Source organism: Desmodus rotundus, chromosome 2 (genome assembly GCF_022682495.2).
Source record: "Desmodus rotundus isolate HL8 chromosome 2, HLdesRot8A.1, whole genome shotgun sequence".
In the NCBI taxonomy this organism is placed as follows: Eukaryota; Metazoa; Chordata; class Mammalia; order Chiroptera; family Phyllostomidae; genus Desmodus; species Desmodus rotundus.
In genome coordinates this window covers 182613027-182635737 of record NC_071388.1, presented here as the reverse complement: position 1 = coordinate 182635737, position 22711 = coordinate 182613027, and the positions used below count along the sequence as shown (strand labels likewise).

General features: G+C 35.5%; 1 protein-coding gene and 1 long non-coding RNA gene across 3 annotated transcripts in view; both read right to left on the bottom strand.

The window, feature by feature from the left end:
• Positions 1-254: 254 nt before the first annotated feature.
• Positions 255-7803, bottom strand: LOC139440660 (uncharacterized). The gene is made up of 3 exons (XR_011650839.1): positions 7709-7803; positions 6885-6953; positions 255-461 (listed from the first exon to the last, which is right to left on the bottom strand). It is a non-coding gene; the product is annotated as an uncharacterized lncRNA (long non-coding RNA).
• A 4441-nt stretch (positions 7804-12244) lies between these two features.
• Positions 12245-22711, bottom strand: part of BMPR2 (bone morphogenetic protein receptor type 2) — a 135944-nt gene continuing 125477 nt past the window's right edge. Inside the window, exons 12-14 of one of the 2 annotated variants that reach the window (XM_024563726.3) lie at positions 20773-20945; positions 17120-18399; positions 12245-15800 (exon numbers count right to left, since the gene is read on the bottom strand). In XM_024563726.3, the coding sequence (XP_024419494.1) occupies positions 15550-15800; positions 17120-18399; positions 20773-20945 (1704 nt within the window). In that variant the 3' untranslated portion in view covers positions 12245-15549. The remainder of the gene's footprint in view (positions 15801-17119; positions 18400-20772; positions 20946-22711) is intronic. The other variant, XM_045197996.2, reaches the window with a different exon arrangement.

Below are 22711 nucleotides of genomic sequence, written 5' to 3'. Positions count from 1 at the left end.
TTAAAGTATTCTCCTTTTGGCCCTGGCTGGTGTGGCTCAGTGGATTGAGTGCCAGCCTGTGAAGCAAAGGGTCACTGGTGCAATTCCCAGTCAGGACATATGCCTAGGTTGCAGGCCAGGTCCCCCAGTAGGGGGTGCACAAGAGGTAACTACACATTGATGTTTCTTTCCCTCTCTTTCTCCCTCCCTTCCCCTTTCTAAAAATAAATAAAAATAATTTTTAATAAATAAATGTGTGTGTATGTATAATTTTTTTTATGTAGAAAAGAAAAACTTATTAAGAAGAAGATCTAGATAGAGCATGATTTACTGAGATTCTACATACCTTAGAAGAGGCTATTTCCAGATTTTTAGTTGAACTGTAAATTAAAGAAATCCTGGTTCTACGTTGCAATGTGCTGATGTAAAAAAAGAAATCCTGGTTCTGATTTCTTACTTTAATTCTTCAATTCAGTTTTGAGCTGGGAAAATAAAATATTTTTGTGTAAATCTCTTTGAAATGATGGAGATCCGCACCCCTCATCCCCTGCCCTGCCAGAGGTCAAAAGTAAATTACTGCCCTTTTTGGCTCTTGCCTACACAGTCTGTGTGAGGATATCATTCTTGATGTTCCTAAAATTTTTCCTGTTGAAACAGGTCCTGTTTTAAAATACATGAAAGTCCTGAATTTGTGTGTTATAGTAGAAACAGCCTTCAAATCCAAAAGTATTGCTTTTTGGAAGATGATGAAATAATTTCTCTTTTGAGAACATAAGAAAATAGTGGCTCAGATTTAGGTTAAAAATAATAATACTGAAAATTAGCCAACATTTCTAAAATAGGTAACCTGAAGTCACATTTGAGTCAGATAGAATTTATGATGCTCGACACTCCCCTGATCATTTGGAGGTATTTCACTTATCAGAACAGGTATAGTGATGTCTCATTCTTCCCTCACTATTTCATTTTCATCTTTCATAGAAGAATTATCAGTAGCTGCATTTACCACCTACAATTTCCAAATAAGGTCTTATAATTAGGGAACTGTCAGTTTATACACCTGAAGGCATCTTAATGGAACCTTAGAGAACACATGAGCTTCATGTAATAGAAAAATGGTATCTTTTTTTCCTTCTTAATATATGGAGTAATACTGAAGACTGTTCAATAATTCTTAAGAATGCAATTTTAAGTCAGAAAATGATCAGAAAGAAGAAAATGAGAAAAATCAAGTTTCCTCAAAAATTAAATATTACAGAAGCCAAAGTCAGTAATGATTTAAAAAATTTAAATCCTAAGTTTACTCATTAGTTGCCTTCATAGAACTCTAGTAAACCTTGATAGAATCCTCACAAATTCTAGTATTCCATGAAACTCTGAACAACTCTAGATTAGACACCTCTTTCAATGTCTCAGGAATTTTAAATTATGCTTCAGTGCAAGACTAAAGTGAATTCACAACAAAATCATGTTTTGTTGAGTTCTGGCTTCAGTATTTGTGTTGTTCTGGAGAGAAGAGGTAACCTGTAGACTTTCTCATTGCTCAAACCTTCTCAGCCAATAAAAAGCATTAGATTCTCCTCATGTAAATAGTGTTCACAGAGCCTTCCTGCTTATTATTCATAATCAATAAGAAACATGAGCCAAATTTGAGAAGAGACATCTAGACTGAAAAATATGGAGAGGCTTCCAGTCTCAGAACATGAAATAAGAGAGCCGCCTGGTGGTCAATGTGATGCACAGACTTGACCTAGGCACCCCAGGATCAGTGATTTTACTGTTTCATTAACAGGACTGAAAAAAGTAAGTAAAAACACTATAGTGAAAACCAACAAGATAAAAGCATTTAAGTGAAGGATCTATTTTCCAAACCACTTATTCTAAGTCATTTTTTATTTAAACCATTTTTATGGATAATACGGGTACGCATTTAACATTTTATATATATATAGTACATTCACACATTCTCTCAGTGCTATCATTTTTGGTGAATCTTAACCTTAAAAATGTGCCACAAATCTCACAGAATAACTTAATAAACAACCTGCAGTTAGACTACTTTCAAGCACACAGAGAACTCAGAGGGACTAAGATGGCTGTTAATAGAAGTTAAATAGAATCTACTTTAAAAAAATTATAAAGACTATTTTGGTATCAGCATATCAATTAAAATTGTTACTTTGGAAAAAACTGATAAGACTCTTGCTGAAAGCTAACAATCTAGTAAGGAGATAAAATAAACAGCAGCTAAAAAATATAGAGTAGAGTGGGAAAAATAAAGCTGAAAATGGAAGTCCTTGCTGGATGGTAGACAATTTGGAATTTCAGTTGAGGGGCTTGAACCATTCACTGGTAACCTGACAAGAGTACTGATAAGATGATTGGCAGCAGAGTATAAAATGACTTGGAGAAGGGAGAAAAGAAAAAAAAGAACACTAAATGCCAACTGTAATGGCTCACAGTGGGGTTTTGAAACTCAGTTAAGAAATTGCCGTGGAGTTAAAAGGAGATAGATTGTAAGAATTTTTACTTTTAAGTTGTGTTGAAAAAATTTTTCACTTTGCTAAATGTAAGAAGATATGACTCCTAGAAGGCATCACCAATGTTATGGAAGGGGGTTTAGGAAACTTATTTACTTTAAAAACTGAATAAAATTTTTACTTTAAAAAACTCAAGTAGTTCTGATGTTCTTAAAGAGAATAATTTGTTTCCTTAAATAAATTTTCCTCAGGAATTTATGCACATTTTCCATGATTTCTTACATAAATTATTGATTGGTTCAATCTATGGAAAGGTTGCTAAGCAAAGGAAAATTTACCTGTGTAAAAATCAATAAACAGAATCCTTATTTAAAGTGAAGTAGGCAGGCTGGAAGGGGGAGCTCTCACGCCCTACCTGATCACAAAGCCAAGAGAGGAACCTCTGTTTATGTAACAGCTGTTCACACAACAATTTTTCCTCTCCTTTATTTTCTTCATACTTGAACATGGCCCGCCAACATTCCACGTTCCCAATTGCAATTCTGTGTTGCCTTAGAATAAGAGCTGGCTGACTTTTTGTTTACAATCAAAACTTTAATCTTTTCCGTTGATCACAATTACCAAAAAAACAAACATACGTTTGGGATGCTTATTTCCTTGAATAGGAAAGTTTCTGGGCTTTTCTACCTTCCTTACTAATTAAGTAGAGAGGGAAGGAAGAGCTCCAGGACTGAGAAATTAAGCTGGTTGAGAACTTCATGGGAGAGAATGGTAGCTCTTAAAAGATCACATCTCTAGTCAACACACCCTCCTCACTACCTTTCCACCACCTACCACTTTAAGGCCATTCTTGATACTCATTTTTACAGAGTAAGGACAGGGCCACCCTCAAAATGTCCTAGCACAATTCTGTATGTGACAAATTGGTCTAATAAGGTACTAACTCAACAAGAACAAATTGAACTTCTGTGTGACTTACCTAGGGAAGGCTCTGTTCTTCAAGAATTTCTATGCATAATAGGTAAAAAGTGTCTGCAAATATTTTGGGAACCCATTTGAACACATGAAGCCAAAACTGTTCTATTTTTAAAACCTGTAAAGGCAATCTCTTCTATTAGCTGCACACTCCTGAGATTTTTTACTTCTCTGAAGGATGACCAGTCCTTTACCAAATTAGACCTCGAAGTTACTGTTTTACCTCTCCAATGCTCATCTTAGTGGTCCCACTGGTTCTCTTTAACTCTGACCCAAACTACTTCCTCTTCCCCACCATCACTGATTCAACCTTGGTTCAGGCTCTCCTTATCTTTTGTTGGTACAATACTAGTCTCCATGTTTCTATATTTAACTCCCTCTCAATCCATCTTTGCATACTACCTGTTGAGTTACCTAATTTGAAACCCCGTTTAATTCTTTCATTGACCTGCAGAATAAACCCAAACTGAGCGCAGTATGCAAGCCCTTCTGTGATATAGTCACATCTGAATCATCTAGGCTCCTCTGGGTCATCTCTTTCCATGTTTTCATTTAACCCCTCAAATTCTACTCTTACACAACATCCTCCCATTCCCTTGAAAAAGCTTCACCCTCTCAGGCCTCTAGAGCTTTGTGAGTGTTGCAACTTCTGTTTAGAGGGCCACTGTTCATCTCTCAACTAATTCCTACTCATATTTTAAGAATGAGGAAAGTTACCTCAAAAAGGGGAAATTGCCTCCAACTCACAAGATTGGATTGGATGTCCTTGCCATGAACTTCCATAACACTCTGAGCTTTCACTCTGTCATAATACTTAATATCTGAACTATAATTTTCTCCAAATCTACCTCAAGCAACTTGAGGGTGGGACGGTGTCTTTATGTCTACTATAGTTCTTGCTACACATTAGGTGTTCAAAACAGTTTTTTTTAAGACTTTATTTATATTTTTTGTTATTGATTATCCTATTACAGTTGTCCCATTTTCCCCTTTATTCCTCTCCGCCCTGCACACCCCCACCCATCTTCATTCCTCCCCTTTAGTTCATGTCCATGGGTCATACATATAAGTTCTTTGGCTTCTACATTTCCTATTCTTACCCTCCCACTGTCTATTTTCTACCTACCATTTATGCTTATTCTCTGTACCTTTTCCCCTTCTCTCCTCCTCCTACTCCCCCACTGATAACTCTCCATGTGATCTCCATTTCTGTGATTCTGTTCCTGTTCTGTTTGCTTAGTTTGTTTTTGTTTTTTTAGGTTTAGTTGTTAATAGCTGTGAGTTTGTTGTCATTTTACTGTTCATATTTTTGATCTTCTTTTTCTCAGGTAAGTCCCTTTAACATTTCATATAATAAGGGCTGGGTGATGATGAACTCCTTTAATTTGACCTTATCTGGGAAGCACTTTATCTGCCCTTCTATTATAAATGAAAGCTTTGCTGGATAGCGTAATCTTGGATGTAGGTCCTTGCCTTTCATGACTTGGAATACTTCTTTCCAGCCCCTTCTTGCCTGCAAGGTTTCTTTTGAGAAATCAGCTGATAGTGTAATGGGAACTCCTTTGGAGATAACTGTCTCCTTTTCTCTTGCTGCTTTTAAGATTCTCTCCTTATCTTTAATCTTGGCTAATGTAATTATGATGTATCTTGGTGTATCCCACCTTGGGTTCAGCTTCTTTGGGACTGTCTGAGCTTCCTGGACTTCCTGAAAGTCTATTTCCTTTGCCATATTGGGGGAAGTTCTCCTTCATTATTTGTTCAAAGAAGTTTTCAATTTCTTGGTCTTCCTCTTCTATGATTCGGATGTTGGAACGTTTCAAGATGTCCTGGAGGTTCCTAAGCCTCTCCTCATTTTCTTGAATTCTTGTTTCTTCATTCTGTTCTGGTTGAATATTTCTTTCTTCCTTCTGCTCCAAACCCTTAATTTGAGTCCTGGTTTCCTTCCCGTCACTCTTGGTTCTCTGTAGATTTTTCTTTATTTCACATAATGCGACCTTCATTGCTGCCTGGGTCTTTGTTACGGTATTGAAGTACCCAGTGAGTTCCTGGAGCATCCTGATAACCAATGTTTTGAATTGTGCATCTGATAGGTTGGCAATCTTTTTGTCTCTTAGTTGTATTTTTTCTGGAGGTTTGAACTGTTCTTTCATTGGGCCACTTTTTTTTGGAGGGGGATCTGCGTACACCTGTTACATAGTTAAGAGGTGGAGCCTTAGGTGTTCACCAGCACGGGGCAACCCAGGTCACAACCCAAGTGACGCTGTATATGGGGGAGGGATCCGAGAAGGAACAGTGCCACTTGCTCTGCTCTCTGCCAGTTTTCAGTCACTTCCCTTGCTACCCACAATCAAATTGGGCCCTTCTGGTGCTGATTCCCAGGTGGGTGGGTTTTGTGTATGTTCTAGGACCCTGTGGGTCCCTCCAATAAACTCTCCGTGAGGATGGGAGTTTCTCCTGCTGCTGCCTCAACCCCCACAGGTGTTTTTAGTCAGAGGCTTTGAGGCTTTATTTCCCCGCACTGGAACCCTGGGTTGTGTGATCTGTCTTGTTCCCCAGTTGATCCTCCCAGTTTATTCGCACACAAATGTGGACTGCCCAGTCCACAAGTCACAACCTTGTCCGGTCTGCCAGCCGCTGCCTTGCCTGCCCCAGTCCTCCAGCTGCCGCCTCTCCTTGAGTCCTCTCTACCCAGCTGCCTGTCTCCACCCCTCCTACTGGTCTGGATGAACGTTTCTTCTTTAAGTCCTTGGTTTTTGGACTTCCATACAGTTCGATTTTCTGTCAGTTCTGGTTATTTTTTTTTTTTTTTTTAATTTGTTGTTGATCTGGGGTGGGGTGGAGGGATGGGGAGAAAAGGCACACAGCTGTAATTAAATAACAATACAAAATTAAAATTTCCAAAAAAATTTGTTGTTGTTCTTCTTTTGGTGGTAGGAGGCAGTACAGTGTGTCTACCTATGCCTCCATCTTGGCTGGAAGTCCCAAAAAAGTCTTTTGATGCCGCTCTGAAAAAGGAACTTATTGGTCACGATGGAAATTGCTTTTCATTTGCAGTTTCTCTTGGGACCCCACACATTTGCTCTCCCTTTTTGGATCTATCATGCATGCCTGTCAGTATAAACTTCAAATTACCTCTATCAAGGTCCTTCCCTCCTAAGAAACTTTTGTCTCCCGATTGTCTGTGACAGCAAGTGCAGACACATCTGGGTCTTGCTTTCAAAAGTCTAATTACCTGTTTGGACTTGTTCTAAGTAAGTCCAGTCCCTATTTATTTCCAGTCCCTATTCTCCTTTATCTCTGGTCACTTCAAATATTCTGCCTTCACTTTTCCTATTGAAATACCACTTGTCCTTTCAAGATCCTGCTCAATAATCATTTCCTCTCTAAAGTCTTCTTTGGCTCTTCAAACACATATTGAATATTTAGCTTGTCACTTATTTGGGCACTTACATGTCATCTTGCTGGGATGTAACCATTTCCTGGGTAGGCCTTCTTTCCTCCACAGGATGATTTAAGTTCCTGGGGGTGGGAGGAAGGGCAGGAATCATACATTTTGGTATCAATACAACATTAATGATTCAATTTTTAAAAAGTGAGTAATAATACATTATACCAATAAAATGAAAGCCACCCAAATACAGAATTTGGCCTTTAATTTGAAAAACAGTAGAAAGTAAAGAGGAAGATTAATCACTAGCTTAAATTAGTACTTTGCAAAGAAGGATGTTAACTTGGAAGATGAATCAGATGGGCACAGGTGCAAATGAGAGTAATTTTACTGGTGGTTATTGAAACAATCAGCAGGTCATTGTTACACATATTTTCCTGGTCATATTTTCTGTAAGGACACTTAGTAACCATCTTGAATATGACATAGTAGGTTCTGTACAGAATTGCAATGGCACCCTATAACATATTATACTGCAAGATTTGGCATGTGAATCAAAAGTAAAAAGGGATTCCAAATCTGTATTCTCTAAAATATTACTTAAGGTGACACAGAGCCAATGGGAGTAGGCTATACTTCTCCTCAGGCAAGAATTCTTTTGGCTAGGTTAAGTGATCTAGTCCTCTTCAATCACAGTTGTCCTGTGGATGGACACAGGATTCTACTCCAGGACACTTAGTTAATACACTGAATTAATGTGGTGTCAAAACCTCTTACCCCATTTTAATAAGGCCTCCTAAAAATACAAAGATCTAACTAAAAAGATTATTTGATGATGTGAAGCACAAACAGAATGTTAGGCCCATACAGACTGTTGTTTTTGTACCTGGTAGCTTTTCAGTAACTTCAAAGTTGCTTCATGTTCTTGGATACTACCACTGAGCCATTTTCATGTTTGAGGTTCTCATGCCATAACCAGAGACTGAAAACTGCAGTTCAAGGCAAAATGGAAAATACATTAGAATCTCATTTTTAACAGTTCTGTGGCTTTGAACAACGTATTTAACTTCTCTGAGCTACAGTTGTTAAATTTATAAAATGAGGACAGTAATATGTATTCTATATGATTACTGGGAGAATTAACTAAGACACTGGCATATAGTAGGTGTGCAACTGTTACTATAATGTTAGTTGATTTTTTTTTATTTATCACACTGAACAATGAAAAGTTGTATTAGAACATTTAATATCCTTGTGCAAAATACCTAGAATATTACACTACCAATCATAATTTCTGGTGACATCATAAAATCAAAAGATACGATTACTGTTGTCATTAATATGATCTTTAATAAATGGAATAATGCACCATTTACAGCAAGCCTTTTTTAAACCTAAAGAACTGTCTTAAAATCTCCTTCTCCAATGTCTCTATATCAATACAATCTTTTTGTTTAGGTTTATATATATCAAAGCATTACTTACAATTATTCATAGAAAACTCTTTAGTGGCTTAATGTCAGCTTTCATAGTGGCATCCATAGATAATACAAAAGAAAAGTGATTTGCTTTATTTCATACACTGATCCATCAAACACAACTTATACAGCATAGCAAGCTTATACAAAAGCAAAATAACTGAAATTATTCATAAATTCATATGATATTTTATCTGTAATGTAAGAGCAAAACACACCAACAAAAGATACCCGTTAACAAGAAAGAGGGTTCTGAGGAATTGACAATATTTTTCAGCCTTTCTTATTCCAGAAAAGCATCCTCAGAAATGAATACTCTGTAGCTTATCTTTCATGTCTATTCAGAAAAGCATGGCAGCTACACATCTCTGTGTTTCAGCTACAACACCCTAAGTTAGTGTATTTTACAATTATTCACTTATCTTCATTTGAAAACTATCAACAGAAAATTAAGGATGATTCCAGCTTATACGAACACTTATACAATATAATCTCCATGACAACAAGGCATACAAAAACTGTTTAAATAAATAAATGTGACCAGAAAAAAAGAAGCCACAGAAGCCAAGCAATTCAATGTTAAACTAGGACCTATCTTGAATTGCATCTTTTAGTAATTTAGTTTTCTCTTACTGTTAAAATTCTTTAAAAATGTGTTTCCCTACCACACTTACAAGGATTGGTAATAAGGTGGAGAGCCTGAGACAAGAGACTGGTTACAAATAACTTTACTACTAGGATTTTAAGTATATACCATACCAATTTGGGGCCTGAACTTACCTTTTAAAGAAAAATTTCATTTGGATCTAACAATGGGATAAATAGGTTACCATAAGTTACCTTCTCAAAATCACCCAAGCTGTTACTAAAGCCATAAACTCAACAATTCACTGTTAGAAGAGTTTTGTAATGTTAAATTACCTCCTGAGAAAACGTTATCTTAGAGGAACTATCTTACTAAGTTCTCCCATTAAAAAATAAAATAAAATAATTTATCCCATCATGTACAACCATTTGACCAAAGAACATAAATGGTTTGAGGATGGTGCTTCAATTCTAAGACCTAAATATGCTGCTACACGTAGCCAAGTAGCTGAATCATTTCCATCTCTCTTCAATATTTATAGAACTGGGCATGTTTTTCTGCTTAATGATATTGTGTCTATGTAAATTAAGTAAAATTATAATATGAAGCATTAAATGAACTGTGTGTGCAACAAACACTTTAAACAGTCAACTGGATCTAATTGCTTGTTTACTACCAATTGAAGTTTTGCAATGTACAAAGGGATGAAAGGGGCCCTGAGTTTTTAAGTAATATTATGTCTTTAGAGTGAGTCTAAACAGGAAGATGTTTCTGAAATCTTAAAAATACATGTAACATAAAAATAAAACATATTACCTTTTAAAACAACAAAAAACCAAGTTGTAAAGTTATTTATTTGCTTTAAAATTCAATCATAAACTAGACACTCTAATGATGTGATTTATTTCTAAAGATTCCTCCTCTCTTACCCAGATTTTAAAATCTGGATTTCAAATTAAGTTTAAACAATGACTGTCACATGTTTAATAATAATACTACAAACATCAAGTAATAACAGAATTGGAATTTTTAAGATATGATAGATTTATTTTGGGCATAATTTTAATACACAGCATAAATTCTTCTTACATATTTACTTTCAAATGCATTAACCATGAGATAAAATCCTAAATTTTACTTTATATTCACAAACACTCAACTTTAACCAGTCACTTAAGAGTTAAATGAAAGTTGTTACGGTCTAGTCTATGTTGCAAAACAATGATAAGTATTTCAAAAGTGGTCTGCAAAAAAGTTCATAGATAATACCTGATTATTGTAGGATTTGCTTTCGAAAGTTAATGTTGCACTTTGTGTTTAATATTTGATACAAATAAATACGTAAAACATGTTTTATGTGGCTCAATCATAATGCTAAGCTTGCTGCAATATAAGTTAAAATTTTTTAATGGCAAAATGATATGTAATTCTGTATGCATGGCCTTTTAGTTATAACTAATGAGAATATAAAATCTAAAACTTAACAATTTAACAGAATTGTTAACAGAATTGTTTAACAGAATTGTTAGATGATACAAAAATTAAGTGATTTGCTGACAATTTGATGTCTCCATTGTCAAATGGTAACACCTTAATTCTCAGTTCTATCTTATTGAACTATTAACTGAAGTAATAAACTTGAATATAACATGAAATATAATTTTAGTGTTCCTAAATATAAAATTACTAAAATAGGGCTGAGGATAAATGCTAAAGGCATTAAAGCAATTTTGTCTGAAGAACTGAGACTTAGGCCTTAAGCGAGAAGCCTGAAGCATATGGGAGAATAACAATGTTGAAGAGGATAACCTATGGCTTTTTCTTTTTTTTTTTTTTTACTACTAGATAAGAGAAATGGATATAAAATGAAAACAGGAGAGAAGCAAAATAGATAGGAAAAAAACTTTCCTGACACAGAAGATTGTGAGTCAGATAACCAAGGGATAGAGTAAGTCAGACACAAACTAAGATGTGACTGAAGGAAAGTAATGTTTAGGTGCACTAGAGAACCCTGTCTTCTGTTAGTTTAATCTGGGAACCTGTAGAAAAGCCTTCTTTTGATAGTAACGTTTATGTAACTAACTCAACTGTAATCTGCCAGATTTATTTAATCAGGGACTACATTTAGGAATGGTCATGCAAGGTAGTTTTGGCTAAAGTTTGCAAAGTTCAGAATCTAAAAGTTAAAATGCAATTGTATCTACTGAAGAGCAAACTGACAGTAAAAGGTATGAATATTTAGGAATATCCTTGTCTGAAAGGACTTCTGGGGGTATATGTGAGAATGTTATGCAATTTCTAGAGTTAACTGGTCTAGACAATCAACTAACACTGATTGTAACTTTAAGGAGTAGCTTGGGAGAGAAAGTAATATATAAAGCAATCTGTGAATAATTAATGTAATTACCTGCACTTCACTGGTAATAAGTTCAACATAAATTTATAAAAGTTCTATAGAAATATAAGGAACCTCAAATTTTAGGAACTACCTCCAATGAAATATTCATTTCCATAAATATGAAAAAAGAAACAAAAAGTTTATTGAAATATATTTCCACTTTAAGTGACTTTGAGAAGAGGGGTTTATAGGGAATGGACAGTTTAGTAAATAGCTTCAGCCTATCAGGTATCCCATATGGCTTTAAAAGCTAAATTTGAAAATATTTTTAAAAGAATACTTTATTAATTTATTTTTCGAGAGAGGGGAAAGGAGGGAGAGAGAGAGAGGGAAACAATCGACATGTGGTTGCCTCACACGCCCCCAAATGGGGATCTGGCCTGCAACCCAGGCATGTGCCTTGACTGGGAATCCAACCAGTGACCCTTCGGTCAATAGGCCAGCACTCAACCCACTGAACCATACCAGCCAGGGCTAAATTTGAAAATATTTTAAACAAAAACACTTGTCAAATTTTGTGATAATTCCCACTGAAACACATATTTGAGTGTTCCTACCTTTCTTTGTTTTCACATTCAGAACCAACATACATTTTCTGGAACACGCAGATACATGTAAAGAAACTATACAAATTGCTTTATTAGAAAGACATTATCCTTGTATCCTTCCTACATCCTACTCAATTTGTTTTCTGGATTAGTAAAATTTTCTAAAGTCACTAAAAGCAGAAATTTTCAAGATGGAGTCAAAGGATTGATGAAACTAAAAGCCCATTTTAAATTAATTCTTCCAAATCAAGTATGGAATCAATTCATGAAAAAGTCTCTGTTCCCATAAGCCACCTTCACTTTACCCTTAAAATTTACTTTACCTTATTCAATATAAGGATGTTATGAGTGAAGAGAAGTGAAATGATTTTAAGATCATGATGGCTGATATGGGATTGAATTTTGTCTTGAATTAGTAATTATTTCTCAAGCAACAATCAACACAGACAAATCTATACACCTTCTATGGTTGCCTAACTTTTAAAGTCATTAAGGTATCTGGATTTGGCTTATATATAAGCCACAACTGTGCTGGAGTATAATGACTAGATTTCTTATAAAAATCAGTACATTATACATCCTGTCATACAGTATGTAGGCTATCTGGTATGGATGAGAGATGTGGAGAGGGGCAAACCTAGGTTAAAATCCATCTTTTGTCTTTTACCAGATGTTGACCTAGGGCAAATTGCTTAGCTTCTCCTTGCTTCAGTTTACTCATCAGTAAAGGGGGCATATTAACTATAATCCTTACATGGTTGCTATGAGGACTAAAAGATAGTGTTTGTATAACCCAACATTCAGCATACAACAAATGGTCAATTAGTATATTTCACTCCTGCACCATCCCAAAACTTTTTTATATCAGGGTTCCCCCCCCAATTATGCATTTAAAAATGGGAAACATTTTTAGTAATAATTAAATCATTTTTGTCTAGACACAATTCAAATCAAGTTTTTTCAATGGCTTAGTTGTGGTATACAATTACAATAGTTAAGGGAATATTAGACTTTGATTATCGATTATTATGCTTTTAAGGTTGTAATACTCTCTTACAAATGAATTTAATGTTTTTCATTAATAGCCTTTTATTCAAAAGGACTCTAATATTTTTATACATGCAAAATATTGTGATAGCAGTTATAAATTACTGGCTTTAAAAAACATTTATTATTAAATGAATAAAATTGGCAAGTATTTTAAGTAATTTTGCTTGCTTGTATATTATAAACAGATTCTAAAAGTAAATCAGTCTGATGTACAACTTAATTTAAAATTTATTACAATGATCTACATTTTCTACTACTTTTTTTAAGAGTCTACTAAAAAACTGGGGAAAGAAAATTATTTATTTTAAACATGCTGCATTAAATGGGAAACTATAAGGAGTTCTTTGAACTTGGTATATTAACTTTTAAAAATATTTTATTACTAAACATCAAAAAATGTTGGAAAACTTACAATCAACTGGCTCAAACACAAGGTATAGTAGAATTTAAGATAACTCTTCCTCTGTGAGGAAAAAATCAGTTAGACCTTAAATGGTCACTTACCCTCAATGTTTCTAATTGTAGAAGGACTATCATTTATTTTTATTTGAAGATGTCCTACAGATGTTTGAAAATAATATCCTGAAATACAATTGAAAGTCAAAGAAACTAAGTAAAAATTTGCTGGGAAAGATATGAATAATTTGTTATGTGATAAAATAGTAACTAAATGGAAAACATTTTATGCCAGAAGACTGAACATATATTAAAAGTCTGAATCAAAATAAGGGCCAATGAAATATAAAAGGTGGTAATACTTGGCATTGATAAAAGAATCTTAGCTAAGAATTCAAAACTGTTCAGCAATCTAGCTGAATAAAAGCTAAGTGCTATAATATCTAACTCAAGATCATAGTAGATGGCAAACAAAAGGCGGCTTATATATAAGTCCTAAGTATTCTGGACAGCAAATTGGGAAATATAGGCTGTTTTTAGCTAAATGATGACAGAGGAACATGAATAAGAAAATATTTTTCAGGGGATTTTTGTTTTTCTCTTAGCTTTTTATCCCCAAGAGGAGTCCTAGAACTTAATTAGATAATGAGTACTAAGTACTCCAAGAATCTGTAAAAAATAAGTAAGATTATCACTGTTTGCAAATTGATAGAAAGTAATTTGTGCTTATAAAAAAAAGTCCCTTATTTGAAATAAAGTGCTTTATTAAAAAAAAAACATGCAGAGGTGGTTGTTTTAGAGATGATTATGAGTAATGAACAAGCAAAAGAAGCTTTAAAAAAAAGTATGATTTGAAAGATACATAATGTTATCACTAAAAGGTATATTCCAATATAATATAAATAATAAATGCTGCTCATATATCAAAAATCATGGGAAAATTGGCAAAAGGAGAAATTATGAAAATAGGAGTAGTGAAAAAACAGTTTTGAAAAGAGAGAGAGAGGTAAGTCTCTGGCTGCTCAAAGATAATAGTTTGGCAGCAATCTTTCCTTCTGCAGGGATTTGGCATGCCAGTTGAATGATTTTTTCCACACAGTGTTTTAGGTCATGGGAAGAGGAGAGGAATCTTTTTCAGACAGTTACCAGGCTTTGCTTGTGAAGAGGACATAAAGATACTACAGGTTCAAAACTATGGATTACTTTTGAAGTTATTTTAAACAGGAAATGTAATTTTATTTGAGTCAAAGATTGCTTATTCAGAGAATAAAGGATATAACACTATATTGCCTTAATCATCGACCTACTTAAAAATTCCATATAAGTATAGCTATATAAGTTTTCTGATAAAAATGTGCTTCTTAAATAAATGAAAATGAAACATAACATACATATAAAAATAAAATAAAAGAGAAAAGGTTAATATTTGACTTCTACTTTGTTCTATGCTCTCTTATGAACTTCCAAAACCAGAACCAAATATGTTTCTTAAAATGCCTGGAAGGAAATGTTTAGGATTTGGAAGGTTAAAAGTATTTCAAATTAGGTTTTGGTAGTTCCATCTTTAGAGCCCTTTGAGACAATGTTTCTGCATTTTTCATAAGGAGAGAGAAAGCAAAGATCAGATTTCTCTTCTACAAAATTCACGGTCGTAGAGAAGACCTGATAGAAGTATGGGGGAAAAAATGTTCATATTTTGGAAGAATGTGTGCTCTATCAGGAAGAGAGCTTTCAAGAAAGCTTATTTGTGGCCTACAGACTATTGCACATTCAAACAAAACACAAGGGAAAAGAATGTCCAACAGATAATATGTTAGGAACAAATCAACATAAAAAATAAACTAGCTTGTGCCCAGAAAGAAAACATGGATACCAGACACCACTGAAGTCAAACCTGTCTTAATCTGCTTCTGTTTTAATGACCTTTAGAAACTATTTCAAACTGATTATCAGTAATACATTGTTTTTGCTTTTTTTCTTAAAAAAATATTTTGAGACCACTTTTGATACACACACATATAATTCTGTGGTCATAACAGACAAATATAACTTTAGCAAGACTAAACAAAAGTGCAAAACTTAAAAAAACAAAATTAAAAATATGGAAGCATAAGCTAAATTTTCTGCATAGCTGAAATCTATTTAAAGCAAGTCCTTATTGTAGGGGTAGGAGGGGGTACTGACAGGAAGATAAAGCAGTTTAAAAAAAAAAGTCTTCTGTGTATTTAAATGATGCAAAAAATAGTTTCACTCCATAGGCCTGAAAACATTTCACAGACAGTTCATTCCTATATCTTTAGACACCATGGTTGTAGCAGTGCCTCCTTCTGCAAGGTAAACAGCAGTGCTAGATTTGGAATGAACTGCTCTGTCACTGCCATTGTTGTTGACCTCACAGTCCAGGTGTTCAGTGGAGATAACCCAGGTGGAAGGGCGCCACCGCTTTAGAGAATAAGGAGTTTTCACACGTTTCTTGATCTTTTCACCAGATCCTGATTTGCCATCTTGTGTTGACTCACCTACTAAAAAAAAAAAAAAAAAAAAAAAAGTACAGAAAAATGAACTATTATTTAAAGAAACTATTAAGAAGTAAAAAGTCAGGATTACAACTCAAGAACAGGTCAAATTAATGACTGTAGGAGGTGCTAATGGACATTTCTTGAAATTGATGATGCCAGACAATATTTTCCTAGGCAGAAATTAAATAACTTATTTTTGAGACTCTTGAAGCCCAATGTTTTTATAATCAGTTAAATTATTCAATAGGGCAAAGAAGAAAATATTTAAATCCCACAAAAAGCAAAAATAGAGGAAAAAATTCAAAGTTCTCAGCTGTACTCTCAAATGTTTTGGTTACTGGTAGCAATCCTAACTTGTCAAAATGCATTTATTCACTCAACTTAATGCTCAAAGTGAATCAAATTATAAAGGCACTTGGCATATGATATTACAGAAGAATTACATAAATACTAGAATACAAATTTTCTAGTAATTCCCTCTTCCCATACCTGACAAGACATTTTACTGATGTGGAGCCCTGCCATATGTGGTCTACAATACAAACCACTCAAGCAAGAGGCTAGATTCTACTGATCAGTTTTTGAGAGCTGAATCCCTTTCAGCCCATTTTGTAGTCTTTGACAACAACCATAAAATATGGCTTTGTTTTTACCTGTAAGTGCTGTCTGTCTAAAAGAGAAATTATTTTGTGTAATGATGACTGTTACAGATTCTGGTGAGCTCTCCAAGTATCCCTTTAGGGCCAGAAACCAAGTATCAAGTTTTTTTTTTTTAAGTTGTTAGGAGGCCCATAGCACAGTGCTATAGTCACATGAGAGACTCAACATATAACTCTGGGAAAAAAATGACAATAAAAAACCAATAGCAATTTTGTAGTGACTTCTCTGAATTTTCTCTGGACTTTTAAGATTTATTAAGTCTGATAAAATCTAAATGTGTATATAATAGATATTAATATGCTCAACAAACTTTCAAAAATGATACTGACATTATTTTACTTGGAGATTATAACTGCTGAGTATTTATTTAATCTTAGCCATTCACAGCAAATACGAGTTGCATTACAAATCAGCAGCTACATAAAGCACATATCACATTGGTACTTATTCTATTGTGATACTTTTAATTATCAACAACAAAAATACTTTTTTCTTTACAATAGTCTAATTACTTTTGAGGCCCAGCCAAATGGCTGATGTTATTTCTAAAAGTGGTAAAAATAAAAAATTGCTAGTTGAAACACAACCTGATTCTATCTAAGTAATTACTTAAGTGGTCCCAAAAGACAAGCAGGAGAGATTACATGACCCTGTCCACTTACATTGCAAACCACTGTCATCAAGGACATTTGTGGCTGAAAGATCCAAAGAATTAGGCCTCTGTGCTCTTCTGGGTTTTGATGGTCCAGGATCTGCTACTGTGCTTGGAACACCCTGTGCAAGAACATCTTGCTCTAAACATGGATTACTGTTGTTGTTATTAGAATTAGTTCGGCCACCTTCCAGTGGACGTTCCCTCCTGTCCACAAGACGATCCAGAACACCTTCATCATGACCAGCCTGTTGCTCTCGCCTCAATAAAGGTTCATGCTCATCAGGACTGGAGTTAATATTCAGCCTGGTATCCTCACCAATGAATTGATTCTGCAGCATTTCTTGGGCCCTAAGTGCCACTGTGTTGGCAGTCTGGCCAGATGGTACTGCCCCATTGGCATACTGAGCAGTGGCAGCATGGGAGTTAACACTGTGGTTTCTACCTGCCACACCATTCATGGTGACTGTAACCACATGAGGTTCTACAGCATTAATTGTATTCATCTTGGCGACTCCAGTTTCTACTTGTTTCAAATTGGATTTGTGCTTGCTGCCAAATTTCAGCCGGGGCTCCTTTGTTGAATTTTTGGTGTTTAAAGGCAAACTAGTGGGTCTCTTAGGAAGGTTCTGTTGCTTGGGGAGAGGATAGAGCTGAGCAGGTGGGACATCAGGAATTAAACATGCTTGGCCATTGGCAGCCTGTGTGAAGTCCTGTTGTCCAGTCACTTCTACTGCAAGCTTTATTAGTGGGTAAAGCAAGCTAGAACTGGTACTGCTCAGTGGGTCTGGCCCACTGAACTGTTTAAGAGAATGCTCCATGAGATTCTCATCAGAACTTTCCTTGAGGTTCTTATCAACTTCTTTTGGATCTAGCTTGTTGGTCTCCAAGTCTTCTTCTGTCAGCTGTAAGCAGACAGGGGTTGGCCCAATTGGCTGTGAAATATTTGTGGCATGAAGATTTGTTTCATCTGGGTATGGCATCTCAGATATAGTGGTCATGCCAGTGCTTGGAGTGAGGCCAGTGGTGTTTGTGGTGGTTGTGTTGGTGGACAGGCTGGTGACGCTTGTTTCAGGGCTGGGGATTCGAGCTTGTGCTTGCTGTCGTTCATAGTTAATTGAGTTTCGGTTCTTTTCCCCTGTAGTCAAAGGTGTGCTAGACATTGAATGCTCAGAGGAAATATTCTTCACAATGCTGTCAGTGTGATGGATGGAGTCTTCAATGTACGAGGAAGAAGAATAATCTGGGTAAGGGCCAATCTTTGGCACACGCCTATTGTGTGACAGGTTGCTTAAAGAAAGAAAAAAAAATGGCATATTCACAATGTACATTTATGACAAACTGACTCTCTAAGTTTAACATCTCTGATTTTAAAGTAAACTGCTTTTTATTTGATTCCTAATCCATATCATTCTAAAGGTTACTTAAAAATTCTAATCAAATAATCAAGTGTCAATTAATAACTTACTAAATGCTAATTTTATATGATTCAAGCCTACTGAAAAGTCTATACAGATCTAGATGTGATTTTTATAGTTATTCATTATTTTGGTTTATACAGGTCACTTAAAAATCTCTCCTATAGTTTTGCAGCATTACCAAATATATTTTTATGAATTGTATACTTGTACAACCAGACATAAAGTTTCATGAGAGGAAGAACCATGGCATATATTTCTTTTGTATGCTCTTAATTCTAGATACATAGTGCTACTGAACACACGTTACCAATTAAGTTCCAGTGGCCAAATGGTAACAACTAATAGGTTGTTCCAAAGTGCTTCCATGAAGAGGCACAGTCTAGCAATAGAAAGTTATCTTCCTGAGTAGACTGAGCCATACCAATGAAAGTCCTAGAGCCTAGAGTATAATGCAGAATGTGACACTCAGATAAAGGATCAAAGGTTCAGAAATATTCTCCAGTTATCAAGGGCTCTTCACAGTCATTGGCACAACTGGCACAACTTGAAAGTGATGGTTTTCAAGCATCACACTGTAATATATTTGTTATTTAAAATAAAAACCAGGGTTAGCTTTAACAATCAAAGTATAAACACTGGGAATATTAATAGATGCAAGTGTTGTAGGAGAAAAGCAGCAGTTAAAGGAGAGGAAGTGCTATAAAGAAAGACTGATGAAGTTATGAGGGGAATGACAAGAAGGGGAAGGAAGAAGTAAAAAGCTGATGTATTGCATAAGAAAAGGAAGTTCGGGAGGTATGGAGGGTAAGAGTCAATACAATGAAACCTAGAGTGGAATGACTATGGCATGAACTATGAGTTAGGGGGAACTACTTAGAAGTGGGAGATCATTAGACGAAGCATGTAAGAGATGAATGACACAGAAGGCAAAAGGGGGAGTATCAGGGTTTCTTCTTACTGTTCAACAAAAGTCCAAAAACACTTAAAGTAGCTGACTCATGAGAGAGGTACAAATAGCATACTAGAACATACAGATAATACAAAGATAAGGTGTAAAGAAAGCAGAAAGCAGAAGACTATGCTTAGGTACGTGTAAAGTGAGAAAATTTATGTTTAGAATTGGTACTTTCTACCTTCCTTGATTTGCTGATACAGAAAGCCTAAAAGTTTATATACTGAAGGTAATTTAACCTAAACATAGGTAGTGTAAACCCAATTTTGGACTTATAGTTCATACTACAAATTATTCTCAGAAATTAGAACAATAGAAAATAGCACAGAAAATGATTCAAGAATCAAGTGTTTTTTTATCTCAATTTTTTTTCTGGTAACTTTCTCCTTGATGCCTTTCTGAAAATTTTTAACTTGTATTAGATAAAATGACAAGTTTGTGGGAACACTTTTTCTCCAATCATGAAAAAAGGAAACATAGGCAACACCAGTCTGAAAGTTCTAACTTTTAGGAATTTTTTTTTAAAGACCTTTTAACCCTGACCAGTGTGGTTGAGTTGGTTGGGCAAGTTTCTGCTAGGCAAAAGGTCACTGGTTCGATTCCGGGTCAGGGCACATGCCTGGGTTATAGGTTTGGTCCCTCCCCCTCTCTCTAAAAACAAATAAAATATTAAAAAAATAAAAAGCCCTTTTATTTAGAACCAAAATTCATAGTTCTAACAAAAAAGTCTCATAAAATAATGTTCAGGATGGGATGGAGAGATCTTACGAACTGCTCTCATGTAAAAGTAGTAGTAGTATATTCTCTAAGAGCATTGGATAAGAAGTCTAGAAACAATAGTCTCCAGTGAAACAGGTTAGATACATAGGCAAGGTAATAGTTCCATTTCCTTTAAACAAACAAACAAACCAGCAGAGGAAGGAGGAATAACAGCAACAAAGGGTAAATATGACTATATATATATATAGGTGTTTATATACTTTTGTAACTATGAAAATATTTTACCTTTATTATTGTAGGGAAGTTGGAGCATTAAAAGAAAAAAACTAATCTCTTTTACTATATCTTTAGATATTAAAACTCCACAGATTCCATCTTGCATTTATAGCAAACAAAAATCTTCAGTAACAGAACGGGAATATTGAAAGAAAAATTACAACTTTAGATTGGATGGATGAGTTAATCACTGCACTACTACTGGACTGGTTTAAGAGAATTTATTTCCTGTTCTCTATTTCATCTCAGTTTCTCAATACTGACTCATAGATGCCAAACCCCCTTGGTTCTTACCGCTCATTCTGCATAGCAGTAGACATTGGATTGACTGTTGGGCTCACGGATTTGTTTCTTTCCCATATCATCATAAGTTCAGCCATCCTCTCCTCAGCACACTGTGCAGTAAGCCGAGCCTCTGCATCCTGGTCCCAACAGTCTTCTATTGTCTCCTTGAGTGATCTCACTGCCTGCAACAAAGCACATATCAAACACTGTATCTTAAAAAAAACAAAATATTGAGTTTCTTAGTGATACGAGGTAGAAGAAATATCAATTTTCTTTAACAAATATTTTACATAGCTCTAATAAAATCTTTTAGACTTCAGAGATTTGTAAAGCCATCACATTTCTCAAACAGTTGGTAGCAAGGAAACAAGGAAGCTTTAACCTAACTCTTCACCTGAGAACATGTTTCCATTGATTTTTACAGAGGGAGGGAGACAGAGAAAGAGAGACATATATGTGATTTGTACACGCCCCAGTTGGGGATCAAACCACAATCAGGAATTGAACAGGCAACCTTTTGGTGCACAGAACGATGCTCCAACCTAGCCACATGGCCAAGGCTGTTAAAAATTTTGAGAGGAAATATGAATAAAGAAAGTATATATATTGTGGCAAAATCAGATAAGTACTTTGACAGGGAACTCTATATTAGAAATATATAAATAACGATATTTAACATTTGGGTAAATGAGATAAAGGGGGTATCATTATTAACACTAATGAAGAAAGGCAAACAAAAAAGAAAAGAAAAATAAGAAACTTTAAAAATCTTTTCTATCTAATGACAGGAAAATGCAAGTTGGGGTTCATGGGTAGGACATAAAATCAGATTACTGGGTTGGGACCAGATTTAAAATAAATGACTACCAAATCCCCAAAGTAAAATACTCTAGACTAGAAAATAGAAAATACCAGGATATAGAGTAGATTGTAAGATCAAGCCTCTTTACAATACCATGTCATGATGTGAACATGTATATTTCTTAATGTGTGAGAAAAAAATTCTGAATTCTAGATCACATCAAAAATGTGCAGATTTTGTCAAGAGAGAAAATGGAAAAACTGAAATAAATATGAAAGAAGAGAGGCTTCTGGCCAAGATGGAGGCATAGGTAGACACACTGTGCCTCCTCACACAACCAAAAGAAGGACAACAACAATTTAAAAACAAAAAAACCACAAGAACTGACAGAAAATCGAACTGTATGGAAGTCTGACAACCAAGGAGTTAAAGAGGACACATTCATCCAGGCCGTTAGGAGGGGCGGAGACGGGTAGCTGGGTGGACAGGACTCCTGGCAAGGCGGCAGCTGGCAGACCTAGCAATGTGGCAGATTGTGGAGTGGGCGGTCCCACATTCACATGTAGACAAACCAGAAGGAAGAACTGGGGAGCAAAACAGACCACGCAACCCAGGCTCCATCATGGGGAAATAAAGCCTCAAACCACTGTTTATAAACACCTGTGGGGGTTGAGGTGGCAGAGGGAGAAACTCCCAGCCTCACAGGAGAGTTCGTTGGAGAGACCCACGGGGTCCTAGAATGGACACAAATCCCCAAAACCACCCACCTGGGAATCAGCACCAGAAGGGCCCACTTTGCTTGTGGTTAGTGGGGGAAGTAACTGAAATCCGGCAGAGAGTGGAGCAAGAGCCATTGTTCCCTCTTGGACCCCTACCCCACATGCAGCGTCACAACGCAGTGACATGGGTTACCCCACCCTGGGGAATACCTAGGGCTCTCCCCCTTTATGTAACAGGCGTGTGGAGACCAAAAAATGGCCCAAATGAAAGAACAGATCAAAGCTCCAGAATAAATACAACTAAGCGATGAAGAGATAGCTAACCTATCAGATGCACAGTTCAAAACATTGATAATCAGGATGCTCACAGAACTGGTTGAATTTGGTTGCAAATTACATGAAAAAATGAAGGCTATGCTAAGTGAAA